The sequence below is a fragment of the Antedon bifida genome, chromosome 9 (genome assembly GCF_963402885.1).
Source record: "Antedon bifida chromosome 9, ecAntBifi1.1, whole genome shotgun sequence".
NCBI classification, from domain to species: Eukaryota; Metazoa; Echinodermata; class Crinoidea; order Comatulida; family Antedonidae; genus Antedon; species Antedon bifida.
This window is the reverse complement of record NC_136234.1, coordinates 20,924,811-20,952,335: the sequence shown is the minus strand read 5'-3', so window position 1 is coordinate 20,952,335 and position 27,525 is coordinate 20,924,811. Positions and strand designations below refer to the sequence as shown.

General features: G+C 32.9%; 1 protein-coding gene across 1 annotated transcript; it reads left to right on the top strand.

Moving 5' to 3' along the window:
* The first annotated feature begins 1,753 nt into the window (after positions 1–1,753).
* Positions 1,754–21,248, top strand: LOC144851610 (potassium channel, subfamily K, member 16-like). The gene is made up of 4 exons (XM_078709147.1): positions 1,754–1,965; positions 14,355–14,470; positions 14,851–15,305; positions 18,663–21,248. Exons 3-4 carry the CDS (start codon positions 14,966–14,968, stop codon positions 19,337–19,339), a joined length of 1,017 nt encoding a protein of 338 aa, XP_078565273.1. The 5' UTR covers positions 1,754–1,965; positions 14,355–14,470; positions 14,851–14,965; the 3' UTR covers positions 19,340–21,248.
* Positions 21,249–27,525: the final 6,277 nt, after the last annotated feature.

Genomic DNA, 27,525 nt, shown 5'->3' with positions numbered 1-27,525 from the left:
CATGGTAAACATTTTGTCGAATATTAATGATTTATGGCCCTTTTATTTAATGTTTGGTATTATTTCGAATACGATAATGTTTCTCTTCGTTCGTGCCATGTCAATTCTCACTTTAATATTGACGATTAAAGAAAAAAATGTGGTTTTCAAATGTAATTCATAAAGCTATTGGGATAACTTGTCAAGAATGTTACATTTATGTTTTAAAATGACATAATAATAAACTCAGAGAAATATTTATTTAAACCTATAACATATCGTGATTTAGTCTTTAGGTCTTGTGTTATATATATATATATATAGGCCTATGTGTGTTTTTTAAACTTATTTATTCTTATAAATTAATAGTCAGATGTATTAAAAGTGTATTTGAGTGCATTTTTAAATTTCGCACTTTTTCGTTTATCGTGATTCCAAGGTGGCGGCAATTCAAATCGTGATTTGGTAATAATTTGCGAGGTCAACCACTCTGTTGCCCGACTGTATATAGTATTTACAGGATCTCTATATAAGCTGACTTTCTGGCTTTCGGGATTTTCATCAATTTATGTAAAAACAATATTCGGGTTTTGAGAAAATTGTGATGCACGTTTAAATCAAACAGCCATTTCGAAAAGTCTCATTCAATTTGACGAATTTTGTGGAGAATAATTTAATTAATTTATTGTAATTGTGTTGTATCAGTATGTAATCAATTCTGTCGATTTGTTGGTTTAAAGAAAGCTTTGTGCCTTGAAGATAAAATGCAAAATATTCATTTATTTTGTTATTTGCATATGAAATATAAATCGAAATTGTGGGGTTTTTTTTTTTGGTCTGAGGCATAAATAGGTAACATTATTGCATATAAGAATCAACTTTCCAGTAGTGCGAATTTTTACCGTACCGTTTTTTAACGACACCACCTGTGTAGTTTATATATGCAAATTAGCCTTCGTCGACGACAATACTAATACGACACATACTGTAGCGTGCTGAGAAACTGTGAAGTCATGATTATGCTTGTGGTAGTGTAACACGGGTAAGAAGCCCTGTGAATATGATTCAATGTAGTAAAGTAAGGTTAGCACCATTTAGGCCTACGCCGTATGCTTTCTGAAAAGGAAGCAGGGGAAGTTGGGAACGTCTCTCTCGTTTTAGTTTACTTCGGGCACAACCTTTTTATGGCTTCTTCCACCTGAGTATCGATTCCGGCTAGATTTATCTATAGAGTATCATAATACAGCATCACATGTGTTTCACATCGCATAGTACAGTATCACAGACCTAATCCTAACTTAACATGTGATACACATGAGATGCTGTATTATCAATATTCCTATGATACTGGGCAAATTTTGTATGGAGATACAGCACTGAGAATCATGGTATTTCTTTGCTCATTGAAAGTCAATAATAATGACAGAGAATTATTGCATAACTAAGGTTAAATGTTTATATTCATGCCGGCATGCTCATTGTATTGAGGTAAATACTGTACTCCAAACACTAATTATTAATTACTCCACATACAACAACTTACATTCACAATATAAACATCCATCAATCCCATTGGCTGATATGCAATGTGATGCGCACGACGCAGTGTCATGCGCACGACGCTGTTTCATGCGCACGACGCATTGTCAAATCTTTTATTGAAGCTGCGATTTAACACACGAACAAGATACAATCGCAACAACCGTGGATAAATTGTAGGAGTTACGTTAGGTATCATCGTATCCAATAGGAATAGCGTTTAAATCCAAACTTGGGAGTGTTGCTCAAACGTGTGAATACGATCAGATATAGCAAAATGATCTCAGTGGCTTATACGCTTTGATATTAAAGATTGATGGCTGATGACGTATGGGGTTTAAATTGCAGTTAGGCCTAATTCAGTTCCATTTTCAGTTAAACGTTAATTGGAGATGCGCATATGACAACGGTGTTGAGAATTAAGCTCAGTGTACCAATCATCAATTGGTAAGTACATTATTTTTATATTTACTTAATTTTAATTTTATCTCCAAAACGACATCATATTATTTTTATTGATCTATTTTCCCGGGCATAATATTTTAGGAATGTATGGGTATCTGCCGGTTACGTTACATTCTTTTTGATTGAAAAAAACTCGTTTCCACATTTGAACACCCGAAGTAAAATTCCAATATTTTAAATACGCTGTTTCGGTGAGGAATGAATATTTTGTTTAATGCATTAAATATTTTAGTACGTTGAGAAATGCCACTTATTCTCAAAGGACATGTTAATGGGTTCCTTAAATCATTGTAACATAACCGAACATATTATATTATACGAACAATGTTGCATGCTTCAAGCTAGGCCTTAAGATACCGTCAATGACATAGTTATGCACACTATTTACTTACATGATAGTTAGGCCCTATTGTCCAGATTAAGGCCCAACTTTTCTTTAAACAATTGAAATGACTTCTTATAGGTAAGAATGGTATCTTATTTTTAGTCGCGTGCAATCGCGACTCTACAGCTCACTATGTCGGTCGGTTTGTTGGTTGGTCGGTCGGTCGGATTGTCGGTAAACACTCAAATTTGAGCACGCGACTGCAGCCATGTATATGGCCTTGTTTTATTTCTTGTTTCATTTGATTTAATATTTGGTTTACCTTTAACTTTATAAATGAGGATATTATGGATTTGTTTGTATGTATGTATATTATTGTTTGTACGGAAAGTAGGCCTATATAAGTAGGTTACTACAGGGACGTAACGCAACGACGTGGGCACAATGCAAGCAATTTGAATGATTGACCAATCACGATACGATGGATCTTCATTCATTGGTTACTTGCGTTGTGCGTATGTCCTTGCGTTGCGTCGTTATGTGCGGAATTGTATATATCTCATACACTTTAGACTTACTTCGGAGTATATATCAAGTATATTTTGTTTATATATTATGCATCTCGCAATCATTGTGTTGTATCATTTATTTTTATTGCTGGCAGCGAGCGTAAAATAGCATACTAAAATAAAGGGGCTTATTAATAGCTGTCATGGGTATTAAAAGATAACGGACTAAATTTACAATTCGTTCTGCTTCAACGCTGTCGGAAAGCAAGTGAGGTTATCATTAAAGCGTGGTTCTCACTAGAACGCAACGCAGCGACGTATTGACGCAAAGCTCTGCACACAGGTTTGATTTCACGCAGGCGGGGGAAAAACAATTATTGAAGGGGAATTTTCTTACGTTGCATTGGGGTGCGTTTGGGTGCGTTACGTTGCCTTTGGGTGCGTTACGTTGCGTTGAGGTGAGTTACGTTGCGTTCGGGTGTGTTACGTTGCGTTGGGGTGCGTTACGTTGCGTCTCTATTGGAAACCAAGCTTAACTGAAACGGATTTTAATTTGTAATAAACAAAGATCTGCAGGATGTACACTTTAATTGTCGTCATTAATTTATATGCGATATTAATAAGTATGACTGTAGTTAGTAACCGTATATACATGAAATCCCGATTATTCTGGTGGAATATATATTGGCCAGTAGTTCAATGATACAAAGTTGAAAATAGAAACAATGTCACTTGTGACATTTCATATACACTTTAAAATCGGCAAACATGAAAGTGGTGAATGCCTAATTATGTCTATACGTAAAGTTCGGTTATACAGGGAAGATAGAGTGACAAGGAAGAGTGAATTACAATTTCACTCTTCCTTGGTTATAACTGGTGTCAAGCGAAGTCAGTCATTCTCACTGTTGATTGGTCAAAAGAAACCAAATCGTACGATTTTAGAAAAAAATGGCTTCTTGATCCATCCATCCGAATTCGAAGTCCAAAACTAAAATTCCAAATCGTACGATTTGAGCGTAAACGATCCGAACCCATTTTCCACAATAGTTTTCTCAGGGCGCCTGACCGGACTCATTCATCAGTGGAAAATTAGACATACAGTCTGTTCGTAATGTTAACGGTTGTATTTGTGGCCGAAGAAATCATAAGTATCTGAGTCACATCACATAAGGTGACTGATTATTAGAAACTGATAATAATAAATAATATATTTATACAGGATAAAACAATCAGATAACAGTGTATCTGTTTTACATTGTGGTCCTGTCTTGATATCTATTCTGATATGATATCTTCTGAAAATAGAAATTAGTGGCGTAACCAAGCCAAACATTGTACTTGATGCAAATGTATAGCAGAGAGAATGCGTGATCAAAGAGGTCGACAACACGCCTTCTCCGTTATCAAAATAGAATTGTGTTACAAACCCACTTCTTGATTTTCTTACAGAAAAAAAAATAAATTAGAAAAATAAAATGTTTCGTCCTAGAACTATGGTAACCATTTATGGAGGATATAAATAGATGGCTAGCTACTACAAGATTGTTAATGACTGCACATTTTTAACTGGAAACTGTTGATAAGTGGTTTCTGTATACACTGTAACTGAGAGATATGTTTGCAGTGTGGAGATTCTTTTACATGGTGTTTTAAGGGTAATTTTAACATGTATAGAGCCACAACAAATATTCAAACATAATCAATACTGTACATGAGAACGTCACAGGTGATAGAGTGTATACGGTATATTGTGCTTGGTGTGATTTTCTATTTTCACTTTTCACTAATTGAACTTGTTTTTTTAGAGCTACTGTGTGAAGTCAGTGTTGCAGAGAAGAGCAAATAATGATTGTGTGTATGTTTCTGATTGGTGGAGAGGTATAAAAGTTAGGAGAGTTAGAGAGTTGCTGATCGGAGGAGACACATGCATGAGAAATTAAATTGTTGAATAGATGATGAAGGGAGAGGCATTTATAGAAAAGATATGAGAAAGTGAAGGAGTGCTATGTGAAGCAAAGAAACTAAAGGAGCGCGTGTTATGGGAAACTAAAAAAGTAAATGAGAAGAAGGTATGTGTCTTATAGTGAAGTAGGCCTGTAGCTATAGCCTATAGGAAATATAGTGATGTACAAGGAGTAACATAAATAGTGTAGTCATTTTAGAAATTATCTTACTCTTTCTTTCTATTTCAATGTCTTTATTTACCATGTAATATTACTTTTAAATAATTTCTTAGCACGTATACAGTAGTAATTTAATATAATTCTAGCAATAGATAGTTTTACAACGATTGTAATTAGATAAAACACTAAAGCATCAGCATAATATCTGGTCAGAAATATATGTATAATAAAGCCGGTCTTAATTCTACACAGCGAATCATATTCACCTGAATTACTGAACTTATACTTACGTCGCAGATATTAATACTATAATAAAACGTACTTACGGAAGAACAAAATAGGTTAGTGTGTATAATTCTTTTTTAAAGGTTAGCTCCAGGTATAGTTTCTATTGGTATATTATAAAGCATTAACCATTGCAACAGCATTAATAATAACCCCCCCCCCCCACCCCACCCCCCCCCCCCCAAAAACAAAATAATATTATTCCAATATCAACATACACGTCTTTCCCCACAGTGACGTGGTCGTTTGTTTACGTTTTCTGTTTATTATTTTTAAATATCCATCAACAATTATAAACTTATTGTAGATTTATTAAACGTTAAGCGTGTCGTGTTATCAATTTGCTAACGACATAATTGTTCGCACGGTAATCAAGTACAAAATCGTGATTCAACATGTTCAAAAGCTATAGCATGGCTATAAAGTTGGCTTTAATACATCGGTTATGTTAGAAAAAAAAGAAACACTGCAATTAATTATCGTGAGAGTCATAACCATTAATGTTTAATTTTGAAATGGAAATATAATGCTTTGCACTGAGCATAACATGATACTTTCACTATCAGACTTGCCATATGAAAACAAGATGCTTCATTCGCCTTGTTGATTAGTTTAATATGTATAATATACATATATTGCCTTTTGGTAATTCTAGTAGTAGTAAACAAGTAGAAGAATACAACGCGCAAAATATCCTTCACAAAAAGTATAAACAATATTAATAATTATTACCGTATAATTATTATATCTGCATGTTGTGTGACCACTGAAGATGTGGGTTTGACAAGTTCATGCTGGACATACTACTGTAGGACGATAATAATCGACGATAAAAAGATAAATTAATTTTTCTTACATAAACAAGAGGAATTTATAAAAAGATAACCACTTGTAGGCCTATGATTTTTTTTTTTAAAAACCTAATCAAATGACGTCATGATAAATAAGAATAATAAAATCGCGTGTATCGTCATGATATTGCTCTTACTAATCATGACGTCATTGATCAGACATTATTTTCAACAAATGCAGCATAAATGGTTATCCTATAGTTCTAGAATGAAAACATTACGTAGAAAAAATTGTGTAGTAACAGTGATATACCTCGAAGAAAATGCATAAATCATCGATATTATCAATTATCAGTCAGCGTCATGGGTCACATTTTGTCAAATTTCATAGGAATTGTTCAGCATTATACAAAAATGTCACAGATTTAACGAGACACTGTAAGCAACCGATAGAAAAATACAAATGACTAACCTCAGGAAAAATACGTGATTGCCTATTTCTTTCCAACAGCTTGGCTTTTTTTATTTATCCGAATCTCACCAAACTTGGACATAACATTTCTAGTTCGATTTTGAAGGTCATGGTCACAACTCAAACAACTATTTTGTTGCTATATTTACCACCTCTACAAACTTGTATAGGGACAGTTATACTGCAATGTAGGCATATTTACTGTATGTACTTGTACAAAATACAATGTTGTTTTCTAATTTAATAGCTAGTCTCTCCAAAATAATTTAATTCATCAATAAATCCTTTAAAATGTCATAAACGCGGGAAGGAAGTAATCTTTTCTGATACATATGCAAAAGTGAGCAATTATTTTATTTTATCCCATAAGACTGGATGATTAATTAATAGAATGTCGTCGTCGTTGTATAAGGGTTTTTATACATTTTCTACATTGATTGATTTACTTGTTTTTTTTTTAGTTCGTAATAATTAGCAATGCTCTAGTAATGATTGGAATGAATTTAATATACCTTTTATAATTGAAAGTAATCTAATATTGCGATATTTGATGTCATCTCCCTTGATACTCAATCTTATACTTCAACAATTATTTTAATTACAACTTGTCATTAGGTGTTAAACTATAACACGTTGGAGGTTGAAGCATTACGAAATATACAATTTACCAGTACTTTATGTGTTAAGATCAATATATGGAAAGTGATACGTAAAATGATACTGAAATGAAATAAGATAAGAAAGTACAAAACATGTAATTAGTCCGGGAATAGTTGGAGATGAAGTTGTTGCTGTTTCTAGGACATATCTTATTATAACACTCATTCATTTGTAAGCCTTCGGGATCGAATCAATTTATGTATCTCCACATGTCGATAGAGGTATGGCCACTAGTGCAACTTACACCAGAATATCACATATTACACTTCATGACGAATCATCGCTCCAGAGAATTGAGATGAAAACTAAACTTAAATTGAGCTTTTAAGTAGTTTTGTGTTCTGTCTACTTAGGATTCAAGATAATTGTGGAATTACGAAAGCATTACTTTCGTGTACTTTATTTGTTATCTTACCGAACGTTTACTGAAGAAAAATAGTTTGTTTGAATATGTTATGAGATCGATTCATGTATTTATTTTATTGTTATTAGTTGTGTATATTATTTTCTGCCTTAATTCACTCAACTTTATTTCCATTTTTCATTACTGCTCTTCTTCATCATTATCTTCATGGTCATATAATTCTAGATAATTTCATTTCAATATATTTCTTCATTAGTTTTCATTAGAGTAGAGTTCATTTTCATTAGAGTTCTTTGTTACTTATTTTCACCTTTATTCATTCAATGTTTCATTACATAATTTCATTTTTCATTATTTTCTGGTTTGCCTCATTAATATCATAATTTTAACCTTTAGTATCATACCATTAGTAGACAATTAGTATTCATTTAATATTTTTGTTTTCTGATTTGTTACTTTTTAAGTAAAAAACTGCGACGTTAGCGACAAAAAAAATCAAATAAACATTTCCAATTAATTTGTCCCCAGCTATGTCCAAATATAAATTTATAATTTTCATCAATTTACATATTTACGAACAAAAAATAGAGAGAATTTTATTGATCATAATTATTTTCTTTTTTTGCGTAAAACAAATACGGATTATAAATATTTACATATTAATAATTCATTTTTTATTTATTAAGATTTATAGGATAACAATAACATTCACATGCAAGCTGATTATACAGAGTTATGTATTAGGTATAAATGCTAAAAAACTGAAACTAAATTGCGTCTGCCTATGCATGTTGCATTTGTCATGTTGACAAGCAGAAAGAGCATCGTGAAATAATATTAGCTCTCTGAAATAACATGGTTGCTTTCTAGAGTTGTAAGATAACACATTATTGATTTTTAACGATACACAAACGGTAACTATCGTACTTTATTTTATGCTAAATTGATTGTTCTGTTGATTTATAATACTTTTTCTTGAGAAAAATGCCTACAATTTACATATAAATGAGAGTCAGTTTTTAGTCACGTGCAACGCGACTCTACAGCTCACTATGTGACGCTTACCGCTTTCGAAAAATAATTCGATTTATTATCAATGTTAAAGGTTTATATTTTACAATAAAACAATATCAACTTTACATCTGGGCTACTCTGTATAAAAGACCCCGTATGTTCGTATATTTATTTTCGTATTTTGTATGTATTTATTTAATCACACTCTTGTTTAAAGACCAGCCAAGGCTTATGAGTGAACAAATATATAAAATAACAATTAAAATAGACACGGATAACTTAAACAAATATCAACTTTAAACAGTCTTACAACACCAAACCTCAACATTTTTTTTCTTTTTTTTCCCCGAGTAGAAGAGGGAAAAGAAAAGAAAAAAATATAAACTGTATAATGTAAAAACAATGAATTGGCCTATGTTATATATAAATCCGGGTCTTTATCACAATGATAGCTATATAATTATATATCCGGGTCTTTATCACAATGAAAGCTATATAATTATATATCCGGGTCTTGATTACATTGATAGCTTAGCACTTTCAACATAAAGTGACTGTCAATTAATTGTAAAAATAGATTTAATTTCCAAAAGCTGAAGGCATTGTGAATCATTTATTTCATGAATAAAATATCGTTGAACTTATAAATAATTCACTTTATTTACAAGAAAAGCAATATTGCATACTAATTATTAATCTAAGTGTTGCAAAGATATGACCATATTCAAATTGAGGTCAGAGGTCGAAGGTGAATTGAGAACAACATGGGTTTTTATAACCAGCATGCTTCAAACATTCATAAAACACAATGTTTACACTTTCCTCATGATTTGCAAACGAAGGCACATTTTTTAACATAGGGAGCAGGACTAATATAAAGCGTTCTTTGAATTTTGTAAAAATGTATTCAAATAAATTTGATTACATTGGTTTTCATTATTGAACATGGCCTTAAACGAGTGGGCTGTACAAATTTAGATAGAACAATTTACACGACTAAAGTCAACATATTGCTCAGAATTATTAATATTAATAAATTAAACTAATCCAAAACGTATGGTATTAATTAATTCAGTTTGAATATTTGTTCCAGCCTAAAGCTAAAGAAAGCTTGGTTTGTTACACAGAAAAGGGACCGTTTAATTTTGTACATGAATTTCCATTTTTACAAAACGTCGTCTGCCGTCTTCCATTCCATAAAATGGAGTAAGTTAATGTAGCTTTTTCGTGTAATTGAGGAATAGGTAAATTCTATTTATGTAGGTTTAGTTCATGTTATACATGAAGCTATTCGATTTTGTATTAATCTTGGACTTACGTCGACACGCACCAATTTAACTGTGTCAAACCGACCTCAATTGTCCGCAACGAAGGAACGCACAGATTTCACAAAACATGTTGAATAATATATATCTAAAGCTTTCATGTTTTAAGCATTTAATTTTCATCCAAACATTAGCGAATTATTTCTTGTAAGACATGTTTCATAGAAATCTGTCAAAACAAAACCAGTCGCAGAAAAGAAAATAATAATATAGCACTATGACGAAGATAATAACAAATAGTCCTACTAATGGCAAGTATATACTTAGTAACCCAATGCCAGCTAATTAATACCAGTCAATGGTTATAAGAGTTATCCATCTTCAACGTTGATGTTATATAGTTATTAACAAACTTGATAGGCTGTTTTTCTTACTACAGTGTCATATCCAATACCATGTTCCTCAGCTGGTGGTAAGTTTCTGAACTATGAGTCCTACTTAGCTCATTGCCTGATAGGTTATTAACCTAGTACATAATGCTACTGTTGATTAGGTTGCTTAAGGTTATCATATATTCCAATTAAAGATCTATTCTTCAAATTAGAAACCATTGATTTCTTCAGGAACAACTTAACCGTTAAGTAAACTGTATTTTAATTATTGGCTATAGCTAAATGTCGGTCATAAAATGGTAAGAGTCAATTGTAATGTTTTTAGCGTGTAAATAAGATAACATATTCAATCAGTAACTATCGAACCAACGCGATCTTGTAATAGAGGTATACATCAAACAATGTTATACATTAATTATTTCTCTTTATTTCGGACTTCCTATTAATATAAAACAGTAGGCCCCTAAACATAACAAAGATCTTAAAAACTAATCCATAAACTATATATGCGTTTAACTTGACTTGACTTAAGAAAGCTCTTTTATCGCGGTACCGTAATGTTTCTGCGAACAGAAAACAGGGAAAAAATGATGAATGTTGAAAATAATATAAAGAAATAAGTTTATCACAATTTTACAATGATAGTTCAGTATATCTTGCTATATTTGCTTCCTTCTTCCTCTCAATCCAGGAGTTTCTTTCGACACTCAACATAATGCAACTGACTTTCCAAGTATGCCTTTTTTCATACAGACCTTGACATGTTATTTCTTAAAGCTTTTTTCCATTAAGTTGATTTTCTTTAAGTGAATATTTCCATACTTATAGTACAACCACAAAGTAAGAAAGTAAAATCAATATTCATGGTTATGCGTCAGTGTCTATATGTACATATTAAGTGTATTGTGTTCTGTATTTTTTAGTGATAAAACGTGTTTAGAATACCTGCATTTTGACGTAGTATACTGTTTTATATGGAGTACTTTTGAAGATCAAAGCAATCATTCCGTATTCATTTATTCATGGTCACATGGTAATACATTACCTGAAATAGTTTGTTTACATTCAACATTCACAACAAACATTCAATGTTAACTTATAACAACATTAACGTTAAAGATATAATTGTCCCCCATGTAAAAATGATGAGGAAATTGGTGACATTTCCAAACGTTTTCAACTGCCTATAGTAGTATAGGGAGAAATAGCCGAAAATGTCGAAATTAGACTTATTTCAGTAACGAAAAATGTTTTCATTATTTTAGGCCTACACATTATAATTGTTTGTATATCAAACGTTATAAATGTACACAGCTTGCCTAAACAAATTATTTAGTGACGCACCACGGCAAGCATCGGCTTTAGACACTGATGATAATTTAATCAATATAATTGAATTTAATTATTAATGTTACAATACCATAAAGACAGGTAGAAAAACAAACACACACTGTGACGTGATTAAACTCGAGAATGTTTTCATCAGTTGCGTTTTCGTTACTTCACACAGGCCTCCTTAAACAAATAGAAATTCATTATTCACGCAGTGGCTATTAATGTTTTATTATTATATTACGCATTTTAGATATAATTTAATCTTATTTTCCATAATTCAGAATGCATTAGCAGCTTCATAATCACCATAGCTTTTCAGAGACTTTGAATAATTATCGTTACACTATGAAGTGTTTGCCTAAATAGATATTATGAGACTTGAATTAGCATTCGCCGGCTGCGACAGATGAGAAATGATAATTAAACACATGCGAATATCGGTGTAAACAAGAAGATGTTTACGAAATCTTATTATTATGGAATTGGTATGAGCTGTTCCTGCTTGATTGATTTATAATGAATGTTATTGTGGGGTACTAATTCCTCCTTCTCCTTTAGTCTACGGATAGAATTAAACGATGGACTACTCCTAAAGGTAAGGATATTATTGCTGTGCGTGGTGGGAGAGGGTGTTGATGGTGTTGATTAGTGATAGAGACGTCTGGGTTGTTGCCATGGGGGTGGTCTTAGGCCAGAGTGACCACAATCAAGCTACAGTGCGTGATAAATGATGTAATTATGAAAGAGTTAAACACAACCGCAACACTTTAATTAAATGCTATCACCCTTTTACATACGATTGCCAATTGATTCATTGCCATTTGCTGAAGTTGAAAGTGAGTTGAAATGTCACCTTACTGAGGGCCTATAAATATTTTCTTCGTGGCCTATAGTTTCAATCAGATGCTATCGTTTTTTCTTCAAATAAATATATTTTCATATTTCGTACAAAAGTCACTATTACAAACGTAAACTATGCAAATAACTGAATACATTATCTCTCATATACATCTGTAAGCCGATTGCTAGATTTACGTTTTGCTGTAGGCCTCTGTTAGAATAAGACCTCCTTACCTTGTAATTTCATATCTTATGTTTGTGACTTGATTGTATTCTTTTAGCATTCAGTATACAATGCAATACAGTTACACGATACAATATAAAACGTGAATGTTACATATTATTCGAAATGAAAATTGTTTGTAATCAAGACTGAAATTACACTCGATGTCACGCTTCACTCTCGTAACATTGAATATTCTAAAATAAAAATCTATAGCGATTAATGCAGGGGCGCCATTTACCGTAAGAGCCAACAATATCGGCAAGAGTTCGGTGGTGGAACAAGTCTTCTCGGACAAGGACTATAAACCGTAGGTCCATTGTAGTTTTCTTTCTTGATTTTGTACACAATTTGATTAATAATGTAGTACTTATATTATTTTAATTTGATAAATTAATATGTAAAATGCATGTAGGCCTCCCACAACTGATGTACAGTAGTGTGTGCCTCATAGTTGATGACATACTTAATGGTGCTATATTGCAGAGAACACTTAAACGATAAACCCAAAGGCGCTAATTGTGAGTTAGCCTTATTGCGTTTCCTGCAATTTAAGTTGCATACTAAGTAAGCATTGTTTATGTCAAAAGACGTGAGTAACTTTGCTTAGAAAACAAGAACGGTATAATCATGTTCGAAGTAAGCGCGTAATCATTAATTACACTGTTTGTATATTGTCTGCGTATGAAAACTAAATACGAGTGACATGAGTATACATATTAAATATTTGTATATTATATTTGAAATATATCGTATCATAATGTTGTTGGTAAAAATGATAGATTGAGAAGAAAATGTAGGCCTACATCCGTGGATAACTTAACTGTTTCCTGCAGAAGTTTAATTAGGGCTAGCCTAAGTCGAGATTGGACGTACGTAAGCGGAACGCGACGTAATTTGACCAATCACGACGGGATGTATCATGATGCATTGCGTCATGATTGGTCAAAGTACCATTGGAAACTAATCTTTAATCATGTATATTGTAAATGAACATGTTTTGTAGATTATTCTCAGAAGTTTGAATGTATTCACTTTTACTCATTGCTTCATTTCTTCAGCACCACATGTAATAATTGTATCGGCGACAGACAGCGGTAATTAAGCAGGTCTTGGAGACAATAATATTGATGGAAATAATCTATACTGTCTCTCTAAATGATATTTAAAATTACGTAATACTGGGCCTCAGGGGCACTAATGATGATATCGATCCGTACCGATTTTGACTGAAGTAGATAGAAAGAAACTTTCCGAATATGTATAATGAGAGAGGTTCTTGATTCACGCCGAAGATAAACGTAACTATCAACTCCCTGTACATTACAATAACAACACAAGCTATATAACTATCATTTTACTTAATTTCATTTTTTATTATCTAATACACAGCAAACGTGCTGGTCTAAACTTACTGGGAAATTATATCATGCAATTTGCGTAGAGTACTAAACGTGTATTATTCATTTTTATAATCGTGCACAGTGTAAATGTGTAAGCTTAAACGGCAATATTCGAGTAGATCTTCTGCTGTACCAAGGTCTAGCCTCTACTGTGTTGTTATTGTGGAGTTATTAGACCTCGATGCTTTGTTATCCATGTGTTTAGAACATGCTCATCTTTATACAGCACATCGTTACGAACAATACTCAAGCTGATCTTCACGGACATTAATAAGTTATAATATAAACAAGGTGATTACACTGGAAGGATTCAACAATCAAGTGCTTTTATTTTGATAATTACGTCAATATTTATTCTTCTTCTCAGATGTAGTTAATCACTTATTCGAGCTTAAAGAAGTGTTGTCTTATGGATCTACTTGAAAAATGGCTGCTACAAACTCATTTTCATCACATACAGTGGTGCCTGTATCATGATGTAAGGTTAGTTAAGATTTATATGAGATAAGCTAGTGATCTTGTATTACCAAATATTCCTATATGATACTAGAGAAATCTATACTATATAAGAATCGGGTGAATAGCATTAAACTCTGCTTGCTGCTAAAGAAACAATATAAACATTGATATTGAAGATTATTATAATAATAATTATTATGATTGTATTTTCAAGTTTTTTAGTTTTTTTCTTCGCGCGCTGTGGGTTATTGTCTCAGCCTCCAAGCATAAATTAGGCCTACTTTGAAAGACTATACTTCAACAGACCAGTAGCCTATTATTGCAATATTATTATATACACTGCTTATAACATTATAATTCAAATATAGCAACAATATGATGTGTTTTTTTTCTATTTTTTTCAGCTAATGTCACTGAAGAAATCATCTATAAAAACAATAAAACGTTGTTAATTTTAATGTTTCCGCTTACTTGTCTTGTGGGTAATCCGGCAATTCATATGATCAATCAAAATTCGACATGGCGCTGTTAAAACGTTTGTTGATATTGACATTTTGCTTTGTTTTATATCTATGGTTCGGAGCTCTTGTGTTTCATCTATTGGAAGCAGACAATGAAACACAAGTACGAAATGACTTGGTGACTTTTTTTACCGAGTTTAAGAAATCACACACATGCATTGAAAGTGGGGAGTTGAAGGAATTGATACTGGAAGTGATTACAGCGACAGAGAACGGTGTCTTCCATGACTTAAAATATGACAAAGATGTAAACAGTTCCAAGCTGGCACCATCCGAGTATATGCAATGGGATATATTTAACTCGTTCTTTTTTGCGTCAACGGTCGTTACAACTATTGGTAAGTTGTTCGTTATTTGCATAATTATATTCATGTTCGCATATCTATCTAGAATTTCAAATGACTATAGTGGCTATAAAGTATCTCATTTATTTCATCGATGGCAACAAATAACAATAAAACAGTTTAGGCCAATTAAGAACTTGTCTCGTAGTAAACCTAAAACAAAACAATTTGGTTTAAAGGTAAGCAATAGAAGAAAATTCTGATAAAATAAAATTGAACATTAGATGATATTTAGCAAAAGATTGCATAATGATGTGTAGAATATTTCTTTGGTTGTCGTTAGAAAGCTCTGTAATATTCAGTAAGTAAAATTATCCAATCCGTCTCATTCCTCGCCTAGCTTTTTATGGAGATAAATAGTATAGGCTGGAGATTTGTTACCTAATGTCATGCTATAAAATTAAACATGCACACGTACATTCAACAAAGATATATTCCAGTACCCATTAAAAACTAGTAAATCTGTTAACTAGATCATTGAAATTTATTGTTGGGTTAGGAGGCGCAAAAAATAAGTGCTTTATAAATCCAGAATTATTATTATTAGTAATATTTGACTATACTGACTACACAAACTTTATTATAATGAAATGGCCGATCAGGAAAAAGTGAGCCCTGAGCAAATTCTCCTCTTCCAACTTCGTATCGGATTCTTCCCCTGCCTGTTTTAGAACCTCCATATAACGACTCGATAACACGTAATCAAAGCGGAGATGACACGATGTAGGACGGAAATGTATAGAACTGATCCTTTCAGCGATTCACAATGTTTATCGCCCGCCTCCAGGCTGCTGCTTAGATTTGGTCAATGATAGGTAACGATCAAAAGGATTTACGAGAAAATACATATTAATAATAGATAACTAAATGACTCGACTTTTGTTAATGCCTTGCATCAAGTAAAAGATGCAGATTATTATTATTCCTCTTCCGTGAGTTTCTACTTTAACTATTGATAAATATTTTTAGTCGCGTGGACGCAACTCTATAGTTCACTATGTCGGTCGGTCTGTCTGTCTGTCTGTCTGTCGGTCTGTCGGTCTGTCTGTCGGTCCGGTATCACTATGCATTGTAGCACGCGACTTAATGGCTGTTGGCCTTGTTTAAAAGCACAAACTTGTGTTGTGAAATTGAAGATGAAAATCATTTTTCTTCTTCTGATTGAGAAAATTATTGTATCAATAGTTATAAACCAGAATAAATTGTATTATTTAAGAAATCATTTTGAACAGAAGATGTCTAGAAAATTGTAGATTACAAAAGAGGCCAAAATGAGGCTCAGTATGTTGTCACATGATATACTAAACGAGGCAAGGCTTTCGTTGACGCTGAGTCAATTTAAAGTCATTCACTTTCACCGACAAAAAATAACCAAAAATAATGATTTCGCTTTTAAAAAAGCCAAAAAACAACATTTTACACGACATCTTGTCTTATAAACAAGTTTTTGGTTGACTTCAAATTGATTATTTATCAGGTAAATAGGGCCCCTGGTATTATACCTACTTGGTTAGTTTAATATTTCTATATTTTCCTTATCTTTTATTTTCACCAGGTGAACCTCGTTGATACAACATTGCTTTGCAATGTGCTCGTGTAATAAATATTCTAATGTTTTATAGTCTACAGCAGGTCTAATACATTATAGTTGAACTCTTGAGACAACAACAATTTAGAAAACGCAAACAACGCATGTCATTAGAATGAATGAAGTAGAATTATGAGTGCTAAACTAATCAATAATGATGAAAACATACGCCGCTTATAATATTAATGTTCGCCTAGAAATTTTGATTAATTTATGTAACCTCTCTTTATCGTTCGTATTACAGTCAAACGAGAGCAGAAAGCTTTACATAACTCAAGTCCAATAGGTTATCTGATGTATTGGACATTATGAATGAACGGTAATCATTTGTAGAAAATATATTATTAGTAATAATTTTATAATAACGGGATGCAATTACCAATGATCAAAATAATTTCATTAAATTAATGAATAAGCCGGCAAACAACTTCCGAGTCGTATCATTTGCTGAATCTCTATAATGACGAAACATTCCAAAAACAAGTTGGAATTTCTTTGATGTAAATTGTAAATAGAGAAGAAATTAATTTGGATAATTAGGAATGTTTTATCAGCCTACATGAATCATTAAAATAACATCAAATTAAATCAAATCAAAATAAATTGTTATTCCATAAAACTTCAACATAAGGATATACAAAGATGTCATCAACAGTTATGGAAAAGTGAACTCAACATAAACAAAGCTTTTAAGCAGACCCTTACAAAACAATGAAGAATAAGAAAAAAAAAAGAAGAATAAGAAGTTATTATTAACATCATTAGAACAATAAAAACAAAACCAGAAATATATTACTTTAAGAAGATGATAAATAGTGAAATATGTTTAAAATTGAGATACTTTGTTGACCAATACATATTTACAATAAATGGTAGGTGGTATTCAAATTAAAATTCTTTTTTTATTAGTCCTCATTTTCATGTTTTTGAATGAAAATACATCTCAAACACCGTTTTATTTGAATATGCAGATGAGCAAATTCACTTTAGATCCTTTTCCCTCTCAATTATTCTACTGTTATTTGAATATAAGGCGAATGTTGGTTTAATTTAATAGCCAAATTGCAAGACTATTGATGTCAGTTACATTTATTATAGAACATGACAACGTAAATTGTAATATACACCATGCTTCTATATAGTGTCACATTAGCATTGATGCAAGTCACTTAGCAATAATTGAAAATTGATTCATAAGGCCAAATGAAAAAACTCAGTTTTACATCGGGGATTTGAATTTTTGATATGAATTGATTTAACTGTATCAGCTATAATTGATTACACAATGATAATGTAAGAGTTGTGAAGAAGATATGAAATGTTGTTTAAAACTTGCACTGAAATTCTGATTGATCTTGGAACAAATAATTACATTATTACCTGCAATCCGTTTATATTGATTTCAATATTAAATGACGAATTTTTTTTCTAAATCAAGAAAAAAACGTGCACAATTACATTTCAGCCTCTCGAGAAAATACTGCATATTTTGTAATTGAGGCAAATCGAAGGCTAACCTTATATATTTTCTTTTCTAATGTCATGTCTACACTATCAAATTTTCTGTGACAAAAACATGTAATGTGCCCATATTATATGGACATGATGATGTCATACTTGGGTATAATCACTACCATATTTGGGCACATCACACTTGTTTTGTCAAACTAGTTTGATAGTGTAGACAGAGTTTGTATAGTAAAAGTATTTTTTTTTTTAAAGAAGTTTCCATTAAAGACATGTTGTTTAATTTTTTGCTATAGGTTATGGAAACCTGTCTCCTAAAACACTTTGGGGCAGAATGTTCTGTATATTATACGCCCTCATCGGAATACCACTGACAGGATGGGTACTGAACGTCATAGGGAAGTGTTTTGTGGAGAAATGGAAACGTTTAACCAATTTGATTGTGTCTAACTTTTCTTTGGTGGTATCAAGCAATCGTGCGCGTACATTTACAGCCTATTTCGCAGTAGGATGTCTCATGTATACACTTACGATCATTCTTCCTTCATTACTGTTTATGCTGATTGAAGGCTGGACGTTCTTTGAAGCACAGTATTTCTGTCTTATCTCACTGACCACGATAGGATTTGGTGATTATGTAATTTGTAACAACCCTAAAATGTCCGTAGTTATCAGAGCTACCTACAAATGCATGGCAGTTGTCTACTTGATATTTGGACTTAGTATTTTAATGATAACTTTGAAAGGTATTGGTGATATGGAAACTAAAAATGCAAAAACATTTGGAAATCTTTCTCAGAAACTGAAACAGCAGGTGCTTCGTGCCAGTGATAAATTTAAGCAACGAGACGAAGATAACAATCATATACACGATGACACTAATGGTATTATGGAGTCATTACCTTCGTCGTATAGATCAACAATATATAACCAAACTCCAGACGGAACGACGATAATAACTGACCAATTATAGGACACGCAGAGAGACAAGAGGTTGTGATCATTGGACAGATTAAGAGAGGTGTCATATCCGGTGCTTTGGTTGAACAACTCATGAATATTCATGATGATTCTTTCTCTGCGTGTTGGTCATCTTGTGATTTGATTCTGGCAAATTGAGGGCGGGCTATATGTCTGATCAAAAGTAAACTACATCCGGTTCTGGTTAGGAATTGCGGTTGTGTTCATCAAGTATTTGTAGTGAAATATGTTAGCGACAGAGGGCGTCCTGTTTAATATTTCAGCCCACATTGAAGATGCAGATAACTCGAGATTTTTAAAGGTTTTTTGACGTTACTGATTTTTCCTGAAAGTGGTCTGTTGGTATCAGCTTTACAAAGTGGAACAAACATACACAAAAACGTACCAACATACAATTAGCATCTTGCTAGGTAATAAAGTAAAGTTGAAACCTCATTTGTTGCTAGAACAACCGTCTTCTGTTGCCGACATATGTTAAGAGGCTGAATACTTAAAAGTAGCCGTTGAGTCCCCGCGTGTCTGACAGAATTTGTAAAACCATATTGACGTCCATTATGGTTTCTGTATTCTCAAAGCCGTGAAGTGTACTTTTTATTGATTGCTTTATGTGCGTATTGGGCTGACTACTGTATGATCGTCTGAATTGTGACGACGCCGAGTAAAACGAATTCATTCTAAGAACGTTATTATAATTCATCCATTTCTCTATTGCAGTTAAGCTTCATTAACGACGTTTAAAAAACCGCCGCCGTACAATCAGCTGTAGACAGGCTCAATCGCTGTTTTGTTCAATCAACATCAAACTCTTAAATGTTATATTCACAAAGGAAAGTTTTATTACACGTGTTTCAGCATTGTGTTTACTTTTTCTAATATGATGATGAAATAGCGTAAAGTGTAACTTGTTTCTGTCCTTATATGTTAGGCTTACAGAACATATCTGTAATCAGGAAAGAGTTTCACTCTTCCCTTCTAATATTAAGAGCTGCGACGCTTAACAGTATGTACATGTTCAGGTTGGCCATAGTCGATACATTATGTTGTTGCCTGTTTTGTCAATCAATGTATTTAAGTGTATCATCTAACCAACTATTCTTTGTAATATTCGACTGTGACGTTTTACAAAACAATTTAAAAACCTGAATCTCCTAATGAATAGAAAGGTCAATCTTTCAACTCACGGAAATACTATTTTCTCTACACCTCATGATGAGGAACATCCATTATTTTGCAGTAGGCCTAACTATAACAGAGAATTCTAGTCCTTCTTAAATTCATTGAAATGTATACCCTAAGAAAGATATAATACAATTGTATCAAAAGTAACAACATGATGCTGACCTCCTGAGATCAAAGGGTTTATCTGTGGCTGGGACACGATCAGATCCACGCCCCTTCGCATACAGCGCGCGCCGTGGAGAATATATGGTGCAGGAGGAAGGTGGGGGACGTCGTGGTACAGCGGGTTAGTTAGAGGGTTTTATTTTAAACAAGAATAAGTCTTGGAGCAAGAAAATATCACAGTACATGTCGATATATTTCGACATAAGCATGGACGAAGAGCCTGTAGATATTGAACTAACTACAGTGTGCCCATTGAATTCCTTTCGTTCACATGGAAGACCAGTAAAGGCCTACAACCATTGTTCATTTAACATCATTAACAGTGCTATTTAAATGTTAATACTAAACCATTTTATCATAAATGTAAATTTACCTATAACAATTTATGTGTAATATATTTTTACTTTTGATTTTAGCATTTGAACAATGCAGGGCATTGTCTTTTGTTGCTGTTTTAACAATAATAACACAATATTAATACATTTTTTCAAAAATATTGTACGACTTTTTTAAAACTTTTTATATTATACTTGTTTACAAAAATGTTTACATGGTTGACGTGGAATAATTCTAATATACAATTTATTAGGTTTCATTTACTATAAATTTGTAAAAGAAAATGTTAATAAAAAAAACCAAAGTATATAAATAATAATACATTGCAGTAAAACGAATTATCATTGTACATGTTTTTTATTCCAATACTGATAACGAATGAATATTATACATACAGCAGCAATGAAAACAGAGGAGACTTGTTTTCCTTCCACTATTTGAATGTGTTCGCACGAATCAAAAGCGTCAGCTTATACGCATGCGTATTAATGTTTCCATCTTCCAAATCCCTCTCTAGTCTGCGGTGAATTTTATTTTGAGGTATATTCAGAGCGTCATTTCGACGATCGAGCATTCTCTACTTCTACGGAGCGCCATCTATGCCTTTATTTACTTCCGAAATAGAAATAGTACTACGGTAACTGGTTCAGTGGACCAAATTTAGCACCAGTGGAGCACAGTGATATAAAATAGAAATAAGTCACTAATTTTAATATCTTTTCGTATGCTAATACAATGTGCTCAAGTGGACCCAATTTGGAGCCAGTGGAGCAAAGTGATATAAATAGAGACAAGTCATTGAATGTTAATATCTTTTCGTATGCTAATACATTGTGCTCAAGTGGACACAATTTGGAGCCAGTGGAGAACGGTTATATAAAATAGAAACAAGTCACTAATTTTAATATCGTTTCGTATGTTATTACATTGTGCTCATGTGGACCCAATTTGGAGCCAGGGGAGCATAGTGATATAAAATAGAAATAAGTCACTGAATTTTAATATCTTTTCGTATGTTAATACATACTGTGCTCAAGTGGACTCAATTTGGAGCCAGGGGAGCACAGTGATATAAAATAGAAATAAGTCACTGAATTTTAATATCTTTTCGTATTTAAATACACTTTGCTCAATTGAACCTTATTTGGAGCCAGGGGAGCACAGTGATATAAAATAGAAATAAGTCACTGAATTTTAATATCTTTTCGTATTTTATTACACTGTGCTCAAGTGGACACAATTTGGTACCAGGGAAGCACATTGATATAAAATAGAAATAAGTTACTGAATGTTAATATCTTTTCGTATTTAAATACACTGTGCTCAAGTGGACCCAACTTGGAGCCAGTGGAGCACAGTGATATAAAATAGAAATAAGTCACTGAATTTTAATATCTTTTCGTATTAAGCATATTTGAATACCTACCGGTATGGTACCATACATGTTCGACATTACAGTGTCACATATCTCTATTAAAAAAAAAATAATATTAAAAAAAAAATGTCCGTCGAGGTTCGAACCCCAGCCGATAGCACTCAAAACTGAGCATTACCCGTTACGCCACCAAGTACATGACTGAAAAGCTGATAATAGTCTATTTATACGTGTATTACGTAATTTATCATTAAACACTGTTCAATTTTAATTTTGTTAATCTTCTACATTAGAATTGTAATTCTACCGTTACACATTATAATAGTATTTTTAAATATCCGTTTCATGCAAGATATTGTATTGTAGGCCTACTAATATGTTGTGAATAAAAGTTTATGGTAAAATAAATAAATAAATATGTTTTAAGCAAATCTTCTATTTTAAACAGTTTGGTAAGCCCTGCGTTGTTATGCAAATGAGTTTGTGCAGGTGTAATGGGAAAGATGGTATTGTTAGTCCTACGCGGTGAACACGCCACAAAATTAAATTTAAAAGTTAAATTTTGATTTTGTTAATCTTTATTAGAAATTCAAATCATGTAAAGATAAAATTTTCCGGGCGGGAATCTAGAAACTCCCCTTTAGTTTAGTGATATAAAATATAAATACGTCACTGAATTTTAATATCTTTTCGAATGTTAATACACTGTGCTCAAGTGGACCCAACTTGAAGCCAGTGGAGCACAGTGATATAAAATAGGAATAAGTCACTGAATTTTAATATCTTTTCGTATTAAGCATATTTGAATACCTGCCGGTATGGTACCATACATGTTCGAAATTACAGTGTCACATATCTCTATTAAAAAAAAATATATATAAAAAAAAAAAAATAGTGTCCGTCGAGGTTCGAACCCCAGCCGATAGCACTCAAAACTGAGCATTACCCGTTCGGCCAAGTAGTACATGACTGAACAGCTGATAATAGTCTATTTATACGTGTATTACGTAATTCATCATTGCGTCATAAATATCCTATTAATCTTGATAAATCCAAAATGATCAGTTAGCTCAGTCGTCTGAGCGTCGTGTTAACAACACGTATGTCGTGGGTTCGATTCCCACGCTGGTCGGTGGAATAGAGTTAAGGCTATGCGAGCCACTGTGTTTGGGGTTCACAGATCATACGTCCCCCTTTCCACCACACATCATGAGGCGACAACATCAATGCATCTGGTGATGTGCTGGAAACGACCCCAAAAGGCTGTGGCAGGGCCTTAGTGCTGAGGCAGGGAGAGCACATTTAACATCTTTTTTTTTTGGCTCTGGCAAACTGCTTTGGTGGTTTAAATTTTATGTTTAGCGCCCTCAATTTATTTTAATGTAAAAAAAAGGGAATTAATTCTCTTCGTTACGTGTTTAGAAGAAAATTAATTTTATCTCATCCTAGTTTGGTATGCCGTGCGTTTGTTATGCAAATGAGTGTGCACATGTGCTGTGGGAAAGATGGTATTGTTAGCCATTCGCGATCAACACAAAACACTGTTAAATTTTATTTCTTTTAATCTTTTACATTAGAATTGTAATTCTACCGTTACACATTATAGTGTATTTTTAAATATCCGTTTCATGCAAGATATTGTATTGTAGGCCTACTAAGGTAGATAGGTAGGTATGGTAGAATAAATAAATAAATATGTTTTAAGCAGAACTTCGAAATTGAAGCATAATTATGAAGTCGAGTTTTTTAAAACCTAACCTAAAATTCGCATCTGGATAGTTGAAATTTAACATTATAATTATCAAAAGTGATATGATAATTCTAATTGTTTTCTAAATTATAGAAATATTAAAATTAGTAAGTAGGCTTTTGTGTGCTAGCTCTGTTTGTATTTCATAATTTTGTTTTATTGAATTACCGTCACGGCCGCGTGCATTGCATGTCTCACACTTGGGAAACAATCACCATTGTATGGCTGGTCCTGAAGACTTATATATTTCGTTTCATAATTTCCGGGGACTAAGGTTTCATTCTTAGCTCTGCCCCAACCATGGTGAGCTTAACTGGAGACTTAATATTTAATTTCATATTTCAATAAATGTTTTTTTTTCAAAATTGTCTTTGCTCAGCCCCAATCATGGTGGGGTAGTGAAGACTCTAATATATCATGTTTCAAAATACTATAGGTGTCATTTCTGGGGACCTTGTTGCTATTTTAAACAGTTTGGTAAGCCCTGCGTTGTTATGCAAATGAGTTTGTGCAGGTGTAATGGGGAAGATGGTATTGTTAGTCCTACGCGGTGAACACGCCACAAAATTAAATTTAAAAGTTAAATTTTGATTTTGTTAATCTTTATTAGAAATTCAAATCATGTAAAGATCTAATTTTCCGGGCGGGAATCTAGAAACTCCCCTCCTTTAGTTTACAAAGGTAATCTTAAAAAGAACCCCATGTGGAAAAGAAGCTTATCCGTTGAAAAGAAGCCTCCGTACCCAAGAGTACTAACAAATGAGGAACATTCGGTTATGGTGTCTATTTAATATAAAAATTAATGCCATACACTTTTGTTTATGATTTAAGGTCCACTTGCCTAGGCCTGACATTTTCAACCCTCCAAATATCTCTCTTTAAAAAAAACAATATTCGACCTCAATTTTAATGTAAAAAAGGAATTAATTATCTTCGTTACGCGTTACGTGTTGAGAAGAGAATGTATCTCTCATCATAGTGTGGTATGCCGTTCGTTGTTATACAAATGAGTTTGTGCAGGTGTAGTGGGAAAGATGGTATTGTTAGTCATTCGCGGTCAACGCGCCCCACTGTTAAATTTTGATTTTGTTAATCAATGTTGCAACATTGGTAGCGAAATGTCCGATTCTTCATAGTAGTTGGTGTGTATGGCCGCACCGTCCCAGAATAAACATGTTTTAAAAGATAGTTTGTCTCCGATGGTTTTTGTATTGGGTTAATGGAGAGTGAAATAAGATCAAATATAGAACATTTGCAAAGATACCGATTTCCAGACCAATTTCGAAGCTTAAACTAATTCCGCCGCCTCAAAATATCTCTCTTTCAAAATAAAAGAAAAACAATATTCATTATTTTCCATTTAAAAAAAAATCCACTGGCGCCAAATTAGGTCCACTTGAGCACAGTGTATTAACATACGAAAAGATTGAAACTTGAGTGACTTTATTTCTATTTTATATCACTTCTCCCCTGGTACTAAATTGTGTCCACAGTGTTTGATACGAAAAGATATTAAAATTTAGTGACTTTATTTCTATTGTATATCACTGTGCTCCACTGGGGCCAAATTGTGTCCACTTGAGCACATTGTATTAACATACGAAAAGATATTAAAATTTAGTGACTTTATTTCTATTTTATTTTTGTATTAAACCTTATTTTGTGAGGGTGACCCTAAACAGCATATGCAGACAGTCAAAAACATATATAAAAAAACGGATGAACTATGTTCAAAAAATATAAAAATATATAATATATTATGTACTTAAATACAAAAATATAGCCTACAATACTATACAAAACGTTGGGTTTTTTCTTTTGGGATTAAATATTTTTTTAGAGCATACTTAAAATTATTTATTGTATACAAATTTCCTCTCACTGACACTTCGGGTACATCGATGATTTGGAATATTGGCAAGACGCAGGGCAAGGTATTCCGGAGCAAGACCATTTGCAGACCTGTAGGCAAGGCAGCCCAGTTGTAGATGCATGCGATCTTGGACTGTATGAAGATTTAAGGTGTTGTAAATGTTAGTTCGTGGTGTGAGAGGATGAGCTTTAAGGAAATGCGAAATGCTCTATTTTGAATGGTCTGTATTCGGTCAATATTCGATCTGATTCCCCAAAAACTACATCCATAGTCAATGTGTGGGAGGATTATAGTGTTATAGAGGAGTATGGATGTGTGTTTATTAATGAAATGACCGAGCACGCGATAAGATGGAGATGGACAACCCCAGTTTGGAACGGATCAGTTTGTTTACATGAAAAGAAAAAGATAAATTTGAAACAATTTGAATGCCAAGATGTTTCTGTTTGTCAGTTTGTGATATGGGTATATACGAAACGATATTAAAAGTAATGACTTTTATTTCTATTTTATATCACTGTGCTACCCTGGTGCTGAATTGGGTCCACTTGAGCAGTTACCGTAGTACTATTTCTATTATTAAAGTTAATAAAGGCATAAATGGCGCTCCGTAGAGAAGTAGAGAATGCTCCAGTCGTCAGAATGACGCTCTGAATATACCTCCTATTGTATGCTATTTTATTTATATACCTGCATAAAATAAGTTTGCTGCCACCTATTTGTGTGAATTCGCTTGAGTAAACTCATTAGCATATTGTTAAGCAGGTGCTGTTTCTTTTCTGTTGTATTTTACAAATACATAAGAACAAGATGTACATTTGAATTTAGCAGTATCCTTTGGTAAGCTAAACATTTTGTTTATTGTTCTTTCTGATTATTAAGCTAACTAGAATCAAATAATGCATGTATTATATTTTTGAATCACCAAAAGAAGTCTGTTAACGTGTCAGATCTTTATTCTATGTGTTCATCCAACAAATACACGTCCGTCTGCCACTACTGTTGGTATGTGACACATCCTTTAGCATAATTTTACCTTGATTTACCTTGACCTTTAGACTATAAACCTGTTAAGGTTTGTGAGTCCCTCTTGAACATCTTTGTTATATGGCTCAAACTTTAGTTTCCAGTGTGTTTCAAGATGGGTTTTAAAATTATTGATAGAGGATGCATTTACTATATGATATGGCAAACTATTCCAATCATTTACTGCAGATATTGAAAAGAATTTCTGTCTGTGTTTCGATTTACTATGAACTTTTTAAATTTCAAAATTGTGGCCTCTAGTTACAGTAGATGGTGCTAATTCAAAAAAGACACCCGGATTAACATTATCATACTTTTGTATCATTCTTAAAATCTGTAAGCAGCAAGACCTCTTTCTTCGAAATGCTAATAATGGCAGTTTCATAATTTTCATTCGGTCACTATATGGTTGAGTTTTAATTTCAACAGCAAGTTTTGTGGCTCTTTGCTGAACTTTTTTTAAGAGAATAGAGA

Bases quoted from the DNA above. Each gene is read 5' to 3' on its own strand.
- LOC144851610 (XM_078709147.1), top strand. From the start codon at position 14,966: ATGGCGCTGTTAAAACGTTTGTTGATATTGACATTTTGCTTTGTTTTA. The intron at 15,306-18,662 runs GTAAGTTGTTCG...TTTTTGCTATAG, and splicing joins AACGGTCGTTACAACTATTG to GTTATGGAAACCTGTCTCCT.